Genomic DNA, 21692 nt, shown 5'->3' with positions numbered 1-21692 from the left:
TTGTTAGTTTGAATAATTTTGAGTCCATAATTGCTTGGATTGTTCAAACACAAGAACACTTGGTGTAAAAACTAAGGAGATTGCATAATCTAGCAATATCACCATACGTTTGGATAGCTAGGATTAGATCTCTCTATTTCTTAATGCAATTGAAAGTTGTTTTAATGCCTAAGGCCCAAGGACATTCCTTGACAACTTGTTGATTAGTGATTAATTAGAGGATGTTTCCTAATTGTTTTATGATTAAGGAGAGACATGGTGGTGAAAAGCGTATTTCATCTCTATAACTAATCTATTGAATCAATCAAAAGAACCTAAGAGTCAATGATCAATCCCAACAACTAAAGTGGATCCAATTCTTCAACTAGAGCTTTCTTATTATTGATTTCTCTTTACTCTTATTATTCGCTTATTTAATTGCTTTCTTTATTAGTTTAACTGAATCAATCTCAAACCCCCCCTTTTTACTTTTGCTTTCAGTTTACTTTGCTTTTAGTTTATTTGCTTTCAATTTATTCTCTTAGTCTTAATAAGGAAAATAGGTAAGTTTTTAATTCCCTGTGGATTCGATCCTTTCACCACTATCTACAGTTGTAAGATTGTTGATAACCAGAAAGGTTATTTTTTACCATTTTCGACAACCGCGAATCACAGATCCATTCATTCTTCCATAGGTTATTCTCCCTTTGAAATTGTTTATAGTTTTAACCCACTAACTATATTGGATTTGTCACCTCTTCTTTTGAATGAAATATCTAGCTTAGATGGGATGGCAAAGGAAAATTGATGCATTCTATACATGAGAAAGCTAAATAGCACATTGAAGCAAAAAGTATGATGTATACCGAGAAAGCTAAGCGTGGAAGGCACCAAGCGATCTTTGAACCTGGCGATTGGTTATGGGTACACTTTCGTAATGAAAGGTTTTCTAAGCAATGGAAATCTAACTTAGATCCAAGAGGAGATAGTCCATTCCAAGTATTAGAGCGCATATGCACTAATTCTTACCGCATCGATTTACTTGGTGATTATTATGTTTATACTACATTTAATATTTCTTATTTATTTCCTTTTTATGTTTTAGATTCGAGGACAAATCCTTTTAAGGAGGGAGGAGATGATGCGAATATGGGAGATAAGCACGTGAGCAATGGAATGGACGTGAATATCACATTACCTCCTGGACCCATAGCAAGGGAAGCTACAAAGAAAATCAAAGCATCGCTTCAACACTTAATGAAACAAGTTGTTCGCGAAGGAATGAACGCATACGAAGAAAAGGCCAAGTTTGTGACAAATGAAAATCCAATAGATAAAGTATCCATGAACATGATTGAAGTAAAGGAGTAATGGAGCTAAAAAGAGAAGTCACATTGATTGGTTGCAGCATACTTCTAGCCATATAGCTTGTAGGGCTCAAATTGCACTTAGGCTCATTTTGTTATTTTAGAGTTTTTATATTTTATTAGACTTATTTTAAATTATTTTGGCCCATTTTCAGAAGCAAATTTGTGCAACTCCTTTAGGAAGAAGATTTCTCAAACACAAATTAGGAAAAGAATATTTAATGTAATCTAGGTTTGACCGTTCAACTATATATTCTTCCTACATAGAAACTAAACCTTCCTAAACTAGAATTAGAGTTTTGAGACTATAAAAACACCTTTAAAGTGGCAGCCACAAATTCATGATGATTATAAATAATATTATTTTTCTGGGTGAATAACATTCTAGTGAGAATTTTGTTCAACTTTATGTTGCATCAAGAATTAGCATATTATCGAGGTTAGTAATTTTATGGCGATTCTATTTTTGTTTTCTTATTCAATTATATGTGTTCTTATTTATTAATTTTTCAATAGTGTAGTAGAATGATTAGGGGTTAACATTGGCATATAACTTGATATTATTGTGTGTTAGAGTTTTAGATTGCATCGTTAATTTGGGATTCCGCATCAAGAATCATCTAAGTTAAGAAAACCCTACCTTTTCCTTATGAAATATGTTGTGTAAAGGTAAGTTTGTGTCTTTTCAACCCTTAGCTCTTATTTTATATGTTTGAATGAGGTAAAATTTACATTTGCTTGTAGTTGGATTAAGATGTTAAGTTTTGAAATTTTATTCCCCAATTTCAAAATGATGCCTTGAGTGCGGGTTGAAAATTCTTGTCCCTTGAACATGCATATTAAAGGTAAGTATAAATGAGGCTTCTTGGAGTGTTGAACTACAACTTAATGTAATACCCGGCTAAGCTCCGGCATTGGAATTCCAACTTTCCTGCGGAATCTCCATTGGAATCTGGAATCCCGAGGCCAGAAACCCTTAGAAGAGTAGAAATGAAAATTTTCATATCATGTTTTAATGTTTTTATGCTTTTAATAAACAAGAAAATTGAGTTTTGAAAGAAAAAGCCATAAAGGGAAAAATCCAGGTTCGGCCGCCGAACATGGGCGAGTTTTCTCTCTCTATTTTCGGACATAGGTGAGATTTCGCCCGTCCGTAGTTGATTTTGTGTTTTCCTTCAATCCCTTCAAGTTTTTTATGAGTTTTACTTTGTTTTGAAGATTTTTAGGCTTAGATCAAAGTTTTGGAGCTTAGAGACCTTCGGAGCTCGTTTTCTCCTCATCTCCAAGTTGGGTCACGCCTACCTTTGATCTTCAAGAGGTAAGTGTTGATTCTCATCTTTTTATATGTTTTAAGTAAGTTTTTAAAGGGGTTAAGGGTATTTGATGCATGTTTTAGAGTAGATCTAAAATGTTAAACTTTAAGTGTAACGACCCAATTTCTGGCACAAGGGAGTCTGTCGGTTGGGGACAACAGCATGCTTCAGGTGCGGACAAGAGGGGCACATGGCATGTGAGTGTCCCACTGTGACCTTGTTGACACAGTCCCAGCAGACAGTTTTAGGCAGTGTAGCTCAACTAGTAGCTCCAGCCATGACGCAGGGCAGTGGTCGAGGCAGAGGAAGGGGGACAGCCCCTTCTTCAGCAGGTTCCCGCGGAGAAAGTCCATCAGATCTAGTTCGGATCTTCTCCATGACCCAGTAGGAAGCTAACACATTGAACATGGTGGTGACAGGTAATCTCACTCTCGTATGTTCTGATGTGTATGCTTTAATGGACCCTGATGCTTCTCTTTCTTTTGTTGCATCGAAAGCCGTAGAGATGTTGGGTTTGATAGCTTCTGGGTTAGAGTGTCCTCTTTGGGCCAGTGGGCTCAAGTGTGATCCATCTGTGGCAGAGTCAGTCTGCCAGTTCAATTCAGTGTGTGTTGAGCGTAGATGCCTTCCAGCCGACCTAGTGGTTCTAGATTTGACTGATTTTGACGTCATTCTAGGGATGGATTGGCTTTCTACTCATGGTGCTACCTTGGATAGTAGAGACAAGGTAGTCAGGTTCAGAGATCAGGATGGATCAGAGGTAGTCTTTAGAGGGGACAAAGTAGGAACACCTAGAGGTTTGATATCAGTCCTACAGGCTCATAGGTTGTTCAAGAGAGGTTGTCAAGGGTCTCATGCTCATGTTAGAGAGCATAGCAGTTAGGTCAGGGAACCAGCTTCAGTGCCCGCAGTCAGAGAATTCTTAGATGTTTTCACAGACGAGCTGCCAGGTTTACCACCTGCTAGGGAGATAGAGTTTGAAATTGTAGTGGTGATGGGGACCAGACCCATCTCTACCCCTCCCTACAGGATGGCACCTACAGAGTTAAAGGAGTTGAAAGAGCAGTGGCAAGAGTTGGTAGATAAGGGTTTCATCCGACCAAGTACCTCACCTTGGGGTACTCTAGTGTTGTTTATGAGAAGAAGGATGGATCCTTAAGGCTTTGTATCGATTACAGGCAGTTGAACAAAGCCACTATCAAGAGCAAGTATCTGTTACCTAGGATTGATGATCTATTTGACCAGCTAGCAGGAGCCGGTTGTTTTTCCAAGATAGATCTGAGATCCGGGTATCATCAATTAAGAATCAGAGAAGATGTGCCAAAGACGGCGTTCAGGACCAAATATGGGCATTATGAGTTCCTAGTGATGTCGTTCGGGCTAACCAATGCACCCGCAGCATTCATGGACCTCATGAATAGAGTTTTTAGTCAATTTCTGGACCACTTTGTTATTGTCTTCATTGATGATATCTTAGTGTATTCCAAAAATGTAGAGGAGCATGCCCATCATCTGAGGATGGTTTGCATACCCTGAGAGAATACGGCTTGTATGCCCAGTTCTCTAAATGTGAGTTCCGATTAAGGAGCATATCTTTCTTGGGTCATGATATGTCAGAAAAAGGAATTGAAGTGGACCCTAAGAAAGTTGAAGCTGTAGCTAACTGGCCCAGGCCCACTAAAGTGACCGAGGTTAAAAGTTTTTGGGTTTGGCAGATTGCTATAGAAGATTCATCCAGAGCTTCTCCAAAGTTGCTGCTCCTATGACCGGGTTGACCAATAAGAATCAGAAGTCGGTTTGGTCAGAATAGTGTGAAGAAAGCTTTGAAAAAGCCAAAGAGAAGGTTGACGTTAGCACCGGTGTTAGCTCTGCCCACCAGTAATCAAGACTTCACAGTGTTCTGCGTTATGTCCCGAGTGGGACTAGATTGTGTGTCGATGCAGAATGAGAGGGTGATTGCTTATGCTTCTAGGCAGCTGAAGAAGCATGAGTTGAATTACCCTACACATGATCTAGAAATGGCAGTTGTGATCTTTGCACTCAAGATGTAGAGGCATTATCTGTATGGGGTAAAATGTGAGATCTCTACAGATCATAAAAGCTTGCAGTGCATCTTGAGTCAAAAAGAGTTGAACCTGAGGCAGAGAAAATGGGTAGAACTGCTTAGTGACTATGATTGCAAGATTCAATGTCATCCGAGTGAGGCAAATGTTATGACAGATGCCCTCAGCCGAAAATCACTTAGCAGTTTATACCATATTGCAGCAGAGAGAAGGTCGATGGTCAGAGAAAGAATCAAATCTGCTGTGAGCCGGCAGGAGTGTTAAGCAGATGTCCGTAAAAAGCTTGTAGTTTTCCAGGAGGGAGATTGTAATACCCGGCTAGACTCCGGTATCGGAATTCCTACCGTCCGGTGGAATTTGGGTGTCGGAAACCTCTAGAAGGGTAAAAGCATGTTTTTATAAAATGTTTTCATGTTTTTAATGTTTTAAGTATGATTTTAAATGAGTTTTTGCATGAAAATTTCTTTAAGGGAAAACCCAGGTTCGGCCGCCGAAACTCACTTTCGGCCGCCGAACATGCATGGACTTTGGGAGGCACGTTAGGCCCCCGAAAGTCTAAGAGAGGGAAGTGCAGGTTCGGCCGCCGAACCTTATGTTCGGCCGCCGAACATTGCATGGATGCGGAGGCACATTCGGCCCCCGAACGTGGCCTGGCCAGCCACTATAAAAGGGTCCCCTAGGTCCGCACGGGCGAGCTTTTTCTCTCCCATTGTCGGCCAAGGTGAGTCTCCACCGCTCCTCCCTCGATCTTGAGTGTTTCCTTTAGATCTTTCATGGTTTTAACGAGTTTATAACTTCGTTTTGAAGATTTGTGAGTTTTGAGCAAGTTTTGAGCAAGTTTTGAGTGCTTGGAGGTTCAAAGAGCTTAATCTCTCCATCTCCAAGCTAGGATCACTTTCCTCTCGTTTCTTCAAGAGGTAAGGGTCGATCTTGAACCCTTTTTATGTTTTAAACAAGTTTTAAGTAAGATCTATGGGTAGAAATGCATGTTAGGACATATGTTGAGTTTATGGGTTATGTTGAGTTTTTGAGCAATGTAGCTTGATTGTGTGTGTATGAAGTGTTGTAGATGGGGTATATGCATGTTTGAGGCCCCTAGGAACTTGTATGTATGTTTTGGTTGAGAAATATGCATGATCTGTGGTTTTGGGAGGCAGGAGGTTCATTTGAACCAAGTTTCTGCCGTTTGGCAGAAACCAGGTTCGGCAGCCGAAGGGAGTTTCGGCCGCCGAACCCCTCTTGTGAAGGCAGCTTTCGGCTGCCGAAGGTGCCCCCGAAAAGAGACTTTCGTCTCTGTCTGGCACTTTCGGCCGCCGAAGGTGCCGCCGAACCTAGCTGAGTTTCGTCTCTGTCCAGGACTTTCGGCCGCCGAAGGTGCCGCCGAAGGTGCCCTGTTCAGCCATTTCATGCATATTTTCTGTGATGTTTTCAGGATGTTTTAGGGGGTTTTTGGGGGATATATATTAGAGTTATGTTTATATATGTTGGTCCCTCATTGGAGTCCACCTGTGTAGGTTCGGACCCGAGGAACCAAGGACCCCAGCAGTGAGCCAGCTGCTGAGAGTTTGACAGAGTCAGCCAGAGGTGAGTGGAACTATACTTAACCTTTTTCTAAATTAAGAAAGTGAATGTTTTATCATGTTTCATGCATCATGACTATAATATAGGATGTTTGCATTAGAATCACGAATATGCTACATTGCATTATTATATTGTGGTTGATGAGGATGGACATTGCACGACTCACTAGCCCTGTGTACGAAGTCCTGTGGTACCCATAATAGGGCCGGGCAATAGCTCCGAGTTACGAAGTCCTGTGGTGCCCATAATAGGGCCGGGCAATACGAAGTCCTGTGGTGCCCATAATAGGGCCGGGCATGGAGCTGAGGAATTTTTGAGTCAGTCCGTCCATGATGTGAAATGTTTGTGCAATGATGCATTCCATTATAGCATGTTTTAAATATTTTTTTTTTATATAGTTCTACTCACTGGGCATCTAGCTCACCCCTCTCCCCTAACCCCCAGGTTTGCAGGTACGGGTTTGATAGAGAAGCAAAGAAGAGAAAAGTCATATGTATGTAATAGTTAGAGTTTGTGGACATGACAATGATAAGAATGTAATGTAGAGTTTTGAACAGTTGTGTAATTATGTTATTGAGGATAGAGTTGTGCTTGACCATAATGTATTGCTAATCCCTTTTATTTTATGTACATGATCTTATGATAAGATGTTTATGCAAAACTAACTCAACACATGATGTATAGCCCTTCGAGGCTTTGATGAGATCCCACAGAGGGACTTCATTTATGTATATGTTCAGAGTATGCACAGGTTGAGTTGGTGATTGATCACATGTAGAAAAAGAAAAGTTTTTAATTTTTATGTATGATGGTTGATCATGTATGGGATTAAGCAGGTTTACAGGTATATGTTAGGCTTGCTACGGGTCCCGGCGGCCTTATGCCGATCTGGATCCTAGCGCCGGTAGCGGTTCGGATTTCCGGGGCGTTACATAGTGGTATCAGAGCCCTAGGTTCACATGGTCGGACCTAGCGTGTCGGGCTCATAGAAGTATTAGAGGGTCAAGCACAATAGGAAAGGTCATGTCCACTAGGATAGGATGTAGAGTCCTGTCTTGCTATGATGATGTGATATGCCATGACAATATGCATGCGCATAAATGATATGCTATGTTTGCCATGTATGTGATGTAGGTTCATGTGTCTCCACATGAACCATATGATGCTAATGCTTGTGAGTTATGTGCTGTTTTTCAGAAACAGAATGAGAGGAACTCGTCGATCTGCACGATTGACAGGAGTCCCACCAGAGGATGAGGGCACAAGCGCCCGTCCTCCCACATTGCCTAGGGCAATGTCATGCAGAACAAACAGAGAAAGAGTATCAAGGGACCCTAGAAGGTCTTTTGATACTAGCAGAAGGGGGACAGAAAGAGGAGGAAGTTCTTCAGATGTGAGGGAGGTTATGGAAGAAGATCAGAGAAGGGATGGGAATCTGGATGTTGGCATGTCAGAAGAAGGGACAGGGGAGTCACAAGGAGGCACTCAGGCCTCGGGGTATGGTTTTCCACCCTATTACCCACCCTATGCACAGAGTCCCGGGTATCCGATGGGAAGTACGTCGGATTACTCCAGCTTTAATCCCTACCCTACTCACATGCCTTATCCACCTTTCTATCCACCGTACCCACAGTACCCAGCCTATCCACCCTCATCCTTCCATCCTCACCCAGCAAACCCCACCTCGGGGAATGCTGCATCCCCACCTCCACCTCCTACAGAACCAGTAGCCCCAGATACTCAACCTCCTAGACCTAGCTCAGCCAGTGGGAGTAAGGTGAAAATGACAGCTTACCTTAAGCTGGATGCTCCTAAATATAAGTCAGGGGATGATCCCTTTGAATACCTGAGAGCAGTGAAGACGATCACTGATGAGCTAGGGGCAGATGAGAGAAGAGCCATTGAGATGGCAGGGTTCACCCTGAAGTGCAAAAAGGCAAAGGAATGGTTCAAGTGCTATGTGGACCCGAGACTAGACAGTATGACATGGGAGGAATTTGCCAATGAGTTTGCTGGATGGGCATTTCCAGATAGTTCCAGAGAGTTGAAGATGATTGAGTTTGAACAACTGAGACAGACAGAAGACATGAGCATAGAGGAGTACACAGACAGATTTCTGGAGCTATTACCCTTCTCAGGGCAAGCTCTAGATACAGATGTGAAGAAGGCCAGGAGATATGTCATGAAATTACAGTCCAGGTACTCCTCATTGATTCAATCAGCTGAGAGGGAGAGTTTTCACACAGTGGTAGATATGGCTCGAAGAATGGAGGCCAGTGCCATAGTTGAGGGGTCAGTGAAGCAGTCAGTGACCCAGTCTTCAGGGGTTAAGACCCCAGGCAGAGGAGGGCCAGGACCCTCTACTCAGAGTTCAGGTAGTAAGAGATGGAGTAGCACTAAGAAGCCCAAGAAGAATAAGTTCTGGAATAAGCTGAAATCCGGTTTGGGTTTTGGCGGTGGCTCGAGTTCAGGCTCAGATGGTGCAGAATGCCAAAGGTGTGGGAGGCCACACAAGGGAGCGTGTCGATGGGGGACCAATGCATGTTTCAGATGTGGCCAGGAGGGACACATAGCTCGGGATTGTCCTAGAGCACCTTTCATGGGCCAGCCCCAACAGACAGCTTCAGGTAGTGTGGCACAACCAGCAACTCCAGCCACAACACAGGGCAGTGGCAGAGGTAGAGGGAGAGGGGCAGCCTCTTCTTCTGGTTCCCGAGGTGAAGGTCCATCAGCTCCAGCCAGGATCTTCACAATGACTCAGCAGGAGGCGAACACATCCAACACCGTGGTGTCAGGTAATCTCATCATTGGGTGTTCTGATGTGTATGCATTAATGGACCCGGGTGCATCTCATTCCTTTATTTCTCCGAGGGCAGTTGAGAGGTTAGGGTTGATGGTCTCTGGGTTAGAGTGTCCCCTATGGGTCAGTGGACCCAAGTGTGACCCGACGGCGGCAGAGTCAGTCTGCCGGTATTGTCCAGTGTTTGTTGAGGGAAGATGCCTCTCCGCCGACCTTGTGGTTCTAGATTTGACAGATTTTGACGTCATTCTAGGGATGGATTGGCTATCTACCCATGGTGCTACCTTGGACTGCAGGGACAAGGTAGTCAGGTTCAGAGATCAGAACGGGTCAGAGGTTGTCTTCAGAGGAGACAAGAGGGGTACGCCTAGAGGTCTGATATCGGCCCTACAGGCTCGTAGACTGCTTAGGAAAGGATGTCAGGGGTATGTAGCTCACGTGAGAGAGCTAGATAGTCAGGTCAGGGAGCCAGCCTCAGTGCCAGTTGTCAGAGAATTTCTGGATGTCTTTCCAGAAGAGCTTCCAGGACTACCACCTGCTAGGGAGATAGAGTTCGAGATTGAATTGATGCCTGGAACTAGACCGATCTCTATCCCTCCCTACAGGATGGCACCAGCAGAATTGAAGGAACTGAAAGAACAGTTGCAAGATCTGGTAGACAAGGGCTTCATCCGACCGAGTACCTCACCTTGGGGTGCTCCAGTGCTTTTCGTGAGAAAGAAGGATGGATCCCTCAGACTTTGTATCGACTACAGGCAGTTGAACAAGGTCACTACCAAGAACAAGTACCCATTGCCAAGGATCGATGATCTATTCGACCAGCTAGCAGGAGCGGGTTGTTTCTCCAAGATAGATCTGAGATCAGGGTACCATCAGCTGAGGATAAGGGAAGAAGACATACCGAAGACAGCTTTCAGGACCAGATATGGGCACTATGAGTTCCTTGTAATGCCGTTCGGGTTGACCAACGCCCCTGCAGCATTCATGGACCTCATGAATAGAGTATTCAGACCATACCTGGATCACTTCGTTATTGTCTTCATTGACGATATCCTAGTGTATTCCAGAAATGCAGAGGAGCATGCCCATCATCTGAGGATAATATTACAGACCTTGAGGGAACATGGCTTGTATGCCAAGTTCTCCAAGTGTGAGTTCTGGTTAAGGAGCATATCATTCTTGGGGCATATAGTGTCAGAGAATGGGATAGAAGTGGACCCCAAGAAGGTTGAAGCTGTGACTAACTGGCCAAGACCCACCTCAGTGACAGAGATCAGAAGCTTCTTGGGTTTGGCTGGCTACTACAGGAGGTTCGTTCAGGACTTCTCTAAGATTGCAGCTCCTTTAACCAGATTGACTAGAAAGAATCAGAGGTTCGAGTGGACCGACCAATGTGAGGAAAGCTTTGAGGAGCTCAAGAAGAGGTTGACTTCAGCACCAGTGTTAGCTCTGCCAAACAGCAATGAGGATTTCACAGTGTTCTGTGATGCATCCAGAGTAGGCCTGGGTTGTGTGTTGATGCAGAATGGTAGGGTGATCGCTTATGCCTCTAGACAGCTGAAGAGGCATGAGTTGAATTACCCCACACATGACCTGGAAATGGCAGCAGTTATCTTTGCCCTCAAGATGTGGAGGCATTACCTCTATGGGGTAAAATGTGAGATCTTCACAGATCATAAGAGCCTGCAGCACATCTTGAACCAGAGAGAGCTGAACTTGAGGCAGAGGAGATGGGTAGAACTGTTGAGTGACTATGATTGCAAGATCCAGTACCATCCGGGTAAGGCTAATGTAGTAGCTGATGCCTTAAGCCGGAAATCACTTGGCAGTCTATCCCACATCACGGCAGAGAGGAGACCGGTGGTGAAGGAATTTTATGAACTCATCAATGAGGGTCTACTGATGGAGTTGTCTGGTACAGGTGCTTTGATTGCACAGATGAAAGTAACACCCGTGTTTCTGGAGCAGGTGGCTCAGAAACAGCATGAGGACCCAGAGTTAGTAAAGGTTGCCAGGACTGTTCAGTCAGGCAAAAACAGTGAGTTCAGGTTCGACAGTAAGGGGATCCTCCGCTATGGGAACAGACTATGTGTACCAGATGACATCGGGCTAAAAGGAGACATTATGAGAGAGGCTCATAATGCAAGATACAGTGTTCACCCTGGAGCCACCAAGATGTATCAAGATCTGAAGAGAGTGTATTGGTGGCCAGCTATGAAGAGGGAAGTGGCACAGTTCGTGTCAGCCTGTGAAATATGTCAGAGGGTGAAGTTGGAACATCAGAAGCCGGCTGGAATGCTTAACCCACTGCCGATTCCAGAGTGGAAATGGGAGAATATCGCTATGGATTTTGTAGTGGGGTTACCGGCAACATCCAACAGACTAGACTCCATATGGGTGATTGTGGACAGACTCACCAAATCTGCTCACTTCATCCCTGTTAGGAGCAACTACTCTGTGGATAAGTTAGCGCAGGTTTATATGGATGAAGTTGTCAGGCTGCATGGGGTCCCAGTGTCTATAGTATCAGATAGAGGGCCCCAGTTCACCTCCAGGTTTTGGCGGAGTCTGCAGAATGCTATGGGTACCAGGCTGGATTTCAGTACTGCCTTCCACCCTCAGACTGATGGACAGTCAGAGAGGACCATCCAGACAATAGAGGATATGCTCAGGATGTGTGTGCTAGATTTTGGCGGTTCTTGGAGGCAACATCTACCCTTGGTGGAGTTCGCCTACAATAACAGCTATCATGCTAGCATCGGGATGGCTCCATATGAAGCTTTGTATGGAAGGAAGTGCAGGTCACCTGTTTGCTGGGAAGAGGTTGGAGAGAGGTCCTTAGCAGGGCCTGAGCTTGTAGAGATCACCAGCAGAGTGGTGCCCATGATCAGAGAAAGGATAAAGACTGCCACAAGCAGGCAGAAGAGTTATACAGACATCCGCAGGAGACAGGTAGAGTTTCAGGAGGGGGATCTAGTATTGCTCAAGGTGTCTCCAATGAAAGGGGTGGTTCGGTTCGGAAAGAAAGGTAAGTTAGCTCCACGGTACATTGGGCCCTTTGAGGTCTTGCAAAAAGTTGGGAATGTATCGTACAAGCTGGACTTGCCTGCTTCTATGGAGAGAATCCATCCGGTTTTCCATGTTTCCATGTTGAGGAAGTTCGTGTCAGATCCGGGCAAGGTTCTTAGTGAGCCTGATGTGGAGATCCAAGAGGATCTCACTTATGTTGAACAACCAGTGCGGATTCTTGACACTCAGATCAAAAAGCTAAGGAACAAGGAAATCCCGATGGTGAAAGTCCTTTGGAACCACCACAATATGGAAGAATGTACTTGGGAGACACGGGAGTCCATGCTCCAGCAATATCCCTATCTCTTTTAAGGTTAGTCTCTATGTGTTTTATATGTATGTTATGTTGTTTTGCTATGCATGTGCTAGTTGAGGAACATTCGGGGACGAATGTTCTTAAGGGGGGGAGAATGTAATACCCGGCTAGACTCCGGTATCGGAATTCCTACCGTCCGGTGGAATTTGGGTGTCGGAAACCTCTAGAAGGGTAAAAGCATGTTTTTATAAAATGTTTTCATGTTTTTAATGTTTTAAGTATGATTTTAAATGAGTTTTTGCATGAAAATTTCTTTAAGGGAAAATCCAGGTTCGGCCGCCGAAACTCACTTTCGGCCGCCGAACATGCATGGACTTTGGGAGGCACGTTAGGCCCCCGAAAGTCTAAGAGAGGGAAGTGCAGGTTCGGCCGCCGAACCTTATGTTCGGCCGCCGAACATTGCATGGATGCGGAGGCACATTCGGCCCCCGAACGTGGCCTGGCCAGCCACTATAAAAGGGTCCCCTAGGTCCGCACGGGCGAGCTTTTTCTCTCCCATTGTCGGCCAAGGTGAGTCTCCACCGCTCCTCCCTCGATCTTGAGTGTTTCCTTTAGATCTTTCATGGTTTTAACGAGTTTATAACTTCGTTTTGAAGATTTGTGAGTTTTGAGCAAGTTTTGAGCAAGTTTTGAGTGCTTGGAGGTTCAAAGAGCTTAATCTCTCCATCTCCAAGCTAGGATCACTTTCCTCTCGTTTCTTCAAGAGGTAAGGGTCGATCTTGAACCCTTTTTATGTTTTAAACAAGTTTTAAGTAAGATCTATGGGTAGAAATGCATGTTAGGACATATGTTGAGTTTATGGGTTATGTTGAGTTTTTGAGCAATGTAGCTTGATTGTGTGTGTATGAAGTGTTGTAGATGGGGTATATGCATGTTTGAGGCCCCTAGGAACTTGTATGTATGTTTTGGTTGAGAAATATGCATGATCTGTGGTTTTGGGAGGCAGGAGGTTCATTTGAACCAAGTTTCTGCCGTTTGGCAGAAACCAGGTTCGGCAGCCGAAGGGAGTTTCGGCCGCCGAACCCCTCTTGTGAAGGCAGCTTTCGGCTGCCGAAGGTGCCCCCGAAAAGAGACTTTCGTCTCTGTCTGGCACTTTCGGCCGCCGAAGGTGCCGCCGAACCTAGCTGAGTTTCGTCTCTGTCCAGGACTTTCGGCCGCCGAAGGTGCCGCCGAAGGTGCCCTGTTCAGCCATTTCATGCATATTTTCTGTGATGTTTTCAGGATGTTTTAGGGGGTTTTTGGGGGATATATATTAGAGTTATGTTTATATATGTTGGTCCCTCATTGGAGTCCACCTGTGTAGGTTCGGACCCGAGGAACCAAGGACCCCAGCAGTGAGCCAGCTGCTGAGAGTTTGACAGAGTCAGCCAGAGGTGAGTGGAACTATACTTAACCTTTTTCTAAATTAAGAAAGTGAATGTTTTATCATGTTTCATGCATCATGACTATAATATAGGATGTTTGCATTAGAATCACGAATATGCTACATTGCATTATTATATTGTGGTTGATGAGGATGGACATTGCACGACTCACTAGCCCTGTGTACGAAGTCCTGTGGTGCCCATAATAGGGCCGGGCAATAGCTCCGAGTTACGAAGTCCTGTGGTGCCCATAATAGGGCCGGGCAATACGAAGTCCTGTGGTGCCCATAATAGGGCCGGGCATGGAGCTGAGGAATTTTTGAGTCAGTCCGTCCATGATGTGAAATGTTTGTGCAATGATGCATTCCATTATAGCATGTTTTAAATATTTTTTTTTTATATAGTTCTACTCACTGGGCATCTAGCTCACCCCTCTCCCCTAACCCCCAGGTTTGCAGGTACGGGTTTGATAGAGAAGCAAAGAAGAGAAAAGTCATATGTATGTAATAGTTAGAGTTTGTGGACATGACAATGATAAGAATGTAATGTAGAGTTTTGAACAGTTGTGTAATTATGTTATTGAGGATAGAGTTGTGCTTGACCATAATGTATTGCTAATCCCTTTTATTTTATGTACATGATCTTATGATAAGATGTTTATGCAAAACTAACTCAACACATGATGTATAGCCCTTCGAGGCTTTGATGAGATCCCACAGAGGGACTTCATTTATGTATATGTTTAGAGTATGCACAGGTTGAGTTGGTGATTGATCACATGTAGAAAAAGAAAAGTTTTTAATTTTTATGTATGATGGTTGATCATGTATGGGATTAAGCAGGTTTACAGGTATATGTTAGGCTTGCTACGGGTCCCGGCGGCCTTATGCCGATCTGGATCCTAGCGCCGGTAGCGGTTCGGATTTCCGGGGCGTTACAGAGATATGGTGTTGCTCAAGGTGTCTCCCATGAAAAGGGGTGGTTCGTTGTGGGAAGAAAGGTAAGCTAGCTTCACGATACATCGGACCCTTTGAGGTCTTGCAAAAGGTTGGGAATGTATCGTACAAGTTAGATTTACCTACTTCCATGGAAAGAATCCATCCGGTTTCCCATGTTTCCACGTTATGGAAGTTCGTGTCAGATCCGGGCAAGGTTCTTAATGAGCCAGATGTAGAGATCCTAGGAGATCTCACCTATGTTGAGCAGCCAGTGCGGATCATAGACACGTAGATAAGAAAGTTGAGGAACAAGGAAATCCCGATGGTGAAAGTCCTTTGGAATCACCATAATATGGAAGAGTGTACCTGAGAGACCCGGGAGTTCATGCTCCAGCAATACCCTTATCTCTTCTAAAGTGAGTGTTCTAGGTTTTATGTGTTTCCCTTGATGCTATGCTTGTTTGTTGAACATTCGGGGATGAATGTTCTTAAGGGGGAAAGAATGTAATACCCGGCTAAGCTCCGGCATCAGAATTCCAACTTTCTGGCGGAATCTCCGTTGGAATCTGGAACCCGAGGTTAGAAACCCTTAGAAGGGTAGAAATGAAAGTTTTCATATCATGTTTTAATGTTTTTATGGTTTTAATAAAGAAGAAAATTGAGTTTTGAAAGAAAAAGCCATGGAGGGAAAAACCCAGGTTCGGCCGCCAAACCTCAAGTTCGGCCGTCGAACATGGGGGGTTTGCGGAAGCACCTTTGGCCGCCGAAGGTGATCTGGCCAGCCACCTATAAAAGGCCCCATGTCCAAAAATGTGCGAGTTTTCTCTCTCTATTTTTGGACATAGGTGAGATTTCGCCTTTCCGTTGTTGATTTTGTGTTTTCCTTCAATCCCTTCAAGTTTTAGATGAGTTTTACTTTGTTTTGAAGATTTTTAAGCTTAGATCAAAGTTTTGGAGCTTGGAGACCTTCGGAGCTCGTTTTCTCCTCATCTCCAAGTTAGGTCACGCCTACCTTCGATCTTCAAGAGGTAAGTGTAGATCCTCATCTTTTTATATGTTTTAAGTAAGTTTTTAAAGAGGTTAAGGGTATTTGATGCATGTTTTAGAGTAGATCTAAAATGTTAGGGTTTATGTTAGTTTAATATTAAATGTATGATAAATGTGATGTTTGTTGGGGTATAGGCTAGTTTTATGCCCCTATATGCTTGAAAATGTGTTTATGCATGTTTTAGAATAGGTGGATGTGTGTTGGGAAGTTTGGATGGCTGGATGTGGGATGGTAGAATCGGGTTCTGCCACCCAGGAGCTTGCTTCGGCGGCCGAACCTTGCTTCGGCAGCCGAAGCAAGGTTCGGCCGCCGAACCTGCTAGAGGAGGCAATTTTGACTGCCTAAACTCGCCCCCGAAAGTTGGACTTTCGGCTCTGGAGGGGAGTTTCGGCCGCCGAACCTGCCCCCAAAGGTTGTGACTTTCGGATTTGTGGAGGACTTTCGGCCGCCGAACCGACCGCCGAAAGTCCCTTGCCCAGCCTTCCTTTGCCTGTTTTTCCATGCATGTTTATGATGTTTTAGGAGGGTTTTTTGGGAGATGTTTAGAGTCCTTATAGAGTATATTTGGTCCCTCATTTGAGTCCATCTATGTAGGATCGGACCTGAGAGACCAAGGAGGTCAGCAGTGAGCTAGCTGCTACGGAGTCAGTAAAGCGTCAGCTAGAGGTGAGTAGAACTGAACTATATTTTAAAGTAACTAAAATTTTTAAGCATGTTCATGCATCACGATTGCCATGTTTATAGGTTGTTGCATTAGAATTCACGAATATGACGCATTGCATTATTTATTATTGATGTGGATGGATATTGGATGATCCATTAGCCCTCGATATGATATGATATGATATGAGATGGAAAGACCAGGTGTGGCCTGCACTACGCCTTTGGCACAGTTGGACATGTTATGATATGTTATATGTAAGAGAAGACCAGGTGTGGCCTGCACTACGCCCCTAGCACAGTTGGACATATTATGTTAAGTAAAAGTCCTGAGGAGCCCCGTTGTGGGCCGGGCATTGGATATGTAGAGGGTTACTGGTGACAAGTCCATTCGTGATGTGAATTGTTTGTGATGTGATGCATTTCATGAAAGCATATATTTATTAACTGTTTTTACTGTTCTGCTCACTAGGCTTTAATAGCTCACCCCTTTCCCCTAACCCCCAGGTTTGCAGGTCAGAGATAGCACAAGAAGTCAGCAAGGGTAAAGGCTTTGTATATGTAATAGATTAGTAGAGGACATGAAATGACATGTGATGTAATGTAAGGTTTTGTACAGTGATGTAATGAGGATTAGTATTATGCTTGGCCCTAATGTATGGTTAATCCCTTTGGTACATAATCTTTATGAAATGTTTTTAATGATGATATATGTTGAACCAAGCTTGATGTATGTAATGTTGACCCAACTAGAGCATTTGATGAGGGCTCTAGTATGGGGTTTGTATGTATAGAGTTATGGTGCATGCACAGGTCAAGCTTGGTATACGAAAAGTTTAAAGTTTTTATGAAAATGTATGATCATGTATGAGATTTTATCAGGTGTACAGGATGTATAGTAGGCTTGCTATGGGTCCCGACAACCTTAAGTCGATCTGGATCCTAGCGCCGGTAGCGGTCCAGTTTCCAGGTCGTTACACTTAAAGTCAATAATCTTTGATGGTGCTACATGTAGTTGGAAGGTTATTCATAGTATTTATGTTGATAAGTTATTGAATTTTGATCTTTGCCTTGCATGTATTTAAAAAAGTAAGCCTCTATGTTTTTTTAGTAGAATAGTTGAGGTAGCATTTTGGGTTATGTTTTATGTTGTTGTCATTATATTTTGCTCGCCTAAGATTATTGTAGAATCAAGTTCTAAAGCCATGAAAACATTCAAGTTTATTTTTTGAACCGAAATTTTTCAAAAACCAGATTTGGCAACCTAATATATGGCACAAACCGGACCTTTCAGCTCTATTATGGGACTTTAGATCATTGAAGGTACCATTGAAAATCACATATTTTTTACCTTTTTTAATGTTTCTTTTATATACTTTCTATAATATTTTTATGAATTTAAGGATAGTTTTAGAAAGGTTAAAAGTTGTATTTTGTCTTTCACTTAAGTCCATCAATGTAAAATCCGACTTAGCAAACCGAGGAGATCAAAAGTGAGGAACTTGTTCGAGTAAGGAGCGTATTGAGTCTACAAGAGGTGAGCAGAACAAAGCCTATTACATACTCGTGCATCATAAATGTCATGATATATTAGGGTATTTATATATGGAAAACAAAAATATATTGTATTCAGCTTTATTTAATTACTTATATGAATATGATAAGACCAGGTTAACCCATTTTACATTCACATTTTATTAAGGGAAATACCATACATGCCTATTCTATGCTTGGAATTGTGGAAGTCATGTATGGTTTAAGAGAAAGCATTAAGGAGCTCTAATAAGGATGGAACATGCTAGATGTTTGACTAGCTATTGGTAACACGTCTACTATTTTATGAACTATTGGTCTTGTGCAGCATTCATCTATGTATAAATTAAAAAGTTAAAAATATACTTTAATTTCTAGTCATTATATTATTCCAAGTAGCTTATTCCCTTCCGCCAATCCCTATGTTTAGATTTGTAAGAATGTAGAGCAAAAAGTATTGTGCGAAATGAGATATAATACTTGGTAGTGCATCATGTTCTTATAGTGGACATATACTATTTTGTGGCCAAAATATTATGCTTCGATCGTAGTTTGGTTATACATTTCATAAGGTTAAATGCACTTTCTTATATGTTTGAACCATATATGAGTGGTCAAACTCAAGAGCTTGTATGTTGATATATTTTAGAATTTGTTATTGAGGGCTTTTTATGTGAATGTTATTTATGTTTTTTTTTTCAACATTCTTGAGTTTTAAAACTTTTATACATGTATGTTGAAACCTTTGGTGTAATATAACACAAACATGATATATGTTAGGCTTACGAGATCTGACAACCTTAAGTTGACGTGAACCCCAGGACCAATAACAGTTTTGTTTTGGTCATTACATTATGCATAAATGAATTATTGGTCCTACCTTGCCTTGATCAAAACCATGCCCATGAGATTGATTATTGCAATATTTAGATGGGGGAGGAGTCTTAGAGTAATATGAGTAAGGAAAGAAGGATACGAAGAAGAAGAAGAAGAAGACGAAGAAGAAACCGAAAAAAAAAAACATAGCGAGAAAGAGACACTGATAGGAAGGAAGAATTCACACACTTTTTTGTGTGTTTTCTTGAAGTAATAAGGGGGTATTTAACGTGGATTTAGATTTACAACAAAGAAACAATCCCTTTCTTTCTTTATCAACTTTGTCCAACAAATCATTTTTATCTTTAAAAATTACATGAAAAATTATCTACCTATCATAATGACTACAAGATGAGATATGGATGATATAACACATGGTATATTTTAGGAATCTCTATTTATTTTAGAACATTCAACGTTTCCAAAAATAGAGATTCTAAAAAAATTGCCAAAATGCCAAATGTATAAACTATTATTAGTATTTAGTTAAATTTGGTAAACTTTAGCTTTATAAAAGCAGTATACAGAATATAAATCAATTCATCATTGTAAAAACTTTATTAAAAGTAAAAGAAAGGAGGAAGTAAAAAAAAAAAAAAGAATGGATACTAAAATAATTTTCTCAATTATATTTCTATTGTTCATAAATTTGTCTCTTATTCAAGCACAGCCAGCTGCTTTTGATATAACAAAATTTGGTGCAACATCTGATGGAAAAGCTGATGCAAGCAAGGTATAAACATATACTTCGCCCATGAATATTAGAATATTAATTAAAATTAAAATGCTTACCTTTTTCTTTATATCTTTTAGGCTATAATGGATGCTTGGAAAGAGGCTTGTGCAGCTGCTGGATCTAGCAAAATATTGATTCCAGCAGGAAAATTCTTGGCAGGTATAGTGAATGTTACAGGTCCTTGCAAAGGGGCAATAGAGGTTGAAGTTCAAGGAACCGTGCAAGCCCCACCAGACCTTGGAGGAGATGCTTGGTTTAGTTTTAGCCATATTAATCAATTCACACTATCTGGAAAAGGAACTTTAGATGGTCAAGGAGAAGTTGCATGGAAGGGAGAATCTTGTGACAAAGATCCAAAGTGCAAGAAAAATCCTATGGTACTTTTTTGTTAGTTTGCATGATATTATAAATTGTTACTAATTTATATTTATCATAAATTGTAATTAATTATCAAAACTTCTCTAAAATGTTTTTATTGCTTTATATTTTTCATCAGAATATCAGGTTTAACTATCTTAACCAAAGCTTAGTTCGTGACATAACGTCTCTCAATAGCAAGCGCTTTCACGTTACTGTATTGGGATGTGACAACTTCACATTTGAAGGCTTCACAGTCACTGCACCTGAAGATAGCGATAATACGAATGGAATCCATATTGGGCGATCAAAGGGAGTGACTATTTCTAATACAAAAATAGGTACTGGTGGTGATTGTATCTCTATTGGTGATGGAGCCCAAAATCTTAAAGTTACAAAAGTTACATGCGGACCTGGTCATGGTATCAGCATAGGAAGTTTGGGCAAGTATGAGAATGAAGAACCTGTTTCTGGAATCAATGTTGCCGATTGCACCCTTAAAAGTACAACTAATGGTGTTAGAATTAAAACGTGGCCTGCATTATTTCCTAATAGTGCATCTGATATTCATTTCCAAGATATTAATATGGAAAATGTCTCTAATCCTATTATTATAGATCAAGTGTACTGTCCATGGGATAAATGCAATAAAAAGGTGATAACCATTTCAAAAAAACATATTATTAGATAATAATTATTTTTATATGTATAAATAATCATTTCTTCTTCTTTTTTTTTTTTTCAGGAACCATCTAAAGTCAAGATTAGTGATGTTAGCTTCAAAAATATAAAGGGAACTTCTGCAACTGCTCTTGCTGTTCAACTTATTTGCAGCAGTGGAATCCCATGTGAAAAAGTGGAACTTACGGACATTGACTTGACATATAGTGGTCCTCAAGGCCCAGCAAAATCTGAATGCATTGATGTTAAGCCAATAATTACAGGAAAGATGATTCCAGAGGGATGCAAATAAAAAGGCACATCTAATGTTGCATATTTTTTTTAGTTAATTATATATAGAGGAACATAAAGTACTTTTCTACTATTAATATTCAATAATTATTGAGGAAAAAAATTTATTTATTATTTTTTAAATGATATCTTGTTGTTATAATTTTTTTAGTCTTATGAAAGTGACTTTTAATGATATCCAGAAAGTGAGTTGATCCATATTGGAGCCTTTCTCGACATTGTCTTAGACATTGCACATTCCTCTTCTAGTATGCACTTAAACCAAAGGAAGCATATAATAAACATTATTGATATAAATCCATAAAATTCTAAGTACTTAAATCGATAGAATTGGGTCTCGATTCTTAGTTCCTAACCACATCAATAGTTCAGGTCAAAATATTGATCTGGCTAATATAATATCTCAATCTATCCAAATAATTCAAGTATTATAAATTGTACAACATATAACTCTCTTAATAAAGTGGTAGAGCTATAATCAAAATAGAATATAATCTATTACAGGATTTTATTATTAGGGTAAACTATAGTTTAGTCCCTCTAATTTAATGAAATGTTTACTTTAGTCCCTATGTTTTTAAAAACCTACAATTTAATCTTTCACATTTAAAAAAACTGCAAAATAGTCCCTACCATTAGAATTAGAGTTAACTTGTCGTTAATTTTTATAAAAATGACCAAACTACCCTTTAAGTAAAAAAACTCAACCAAATACTATTC

The 21692-nt window shown here is 41.4% G+C and overlaps 1 protein-coding gene across 1 annotated transcript; it reads left to right on the top strand.

Moving 5' to 3' along the window:
• The first annotated feature begins 837 nt into the window (after positions 1-837).
• LOC110608437 (exopolygalacturonase) lies at positions 838-20973 on the top strand. The gene is made up of 6 exons (XM_043960178.1): positions 838-1024; positions 1085-1317; positions 19578-19640; positions 19721-20020; positions 20140-20655; positions 20746-20973. The coding sequence occupies exons 1-6, from the start codon at positions 838-840 to the stop codon at positions 20971-20973; spliced, it is 1527 nt and encodes a 508-aa protein (XP_043816113.1).
• The last annotated feature ends 719 nt before the right edge of the window (positions 20974-21692 follow it).

This window comes from Manihot esculenta, chromosome 9 (genome assembly GCF_001659605.2).
Source record: "Manihot esculenta cultivar AM560-2 chromosome 9, M.esculenta_v8, whole genome shotgun sequence".
Classification (NCBI taxonomy): Eukaryota; Viridiplantae; Streptophyta; class Magnoliopsida; order Malpighiales; family Euphorbiaceae; genus Manihot; species Manihot esculenta.
Note: the sequence above shows the minus strand (reverse complement) of the source record. Positions and strands in the feature narration are given on the sequence as shown.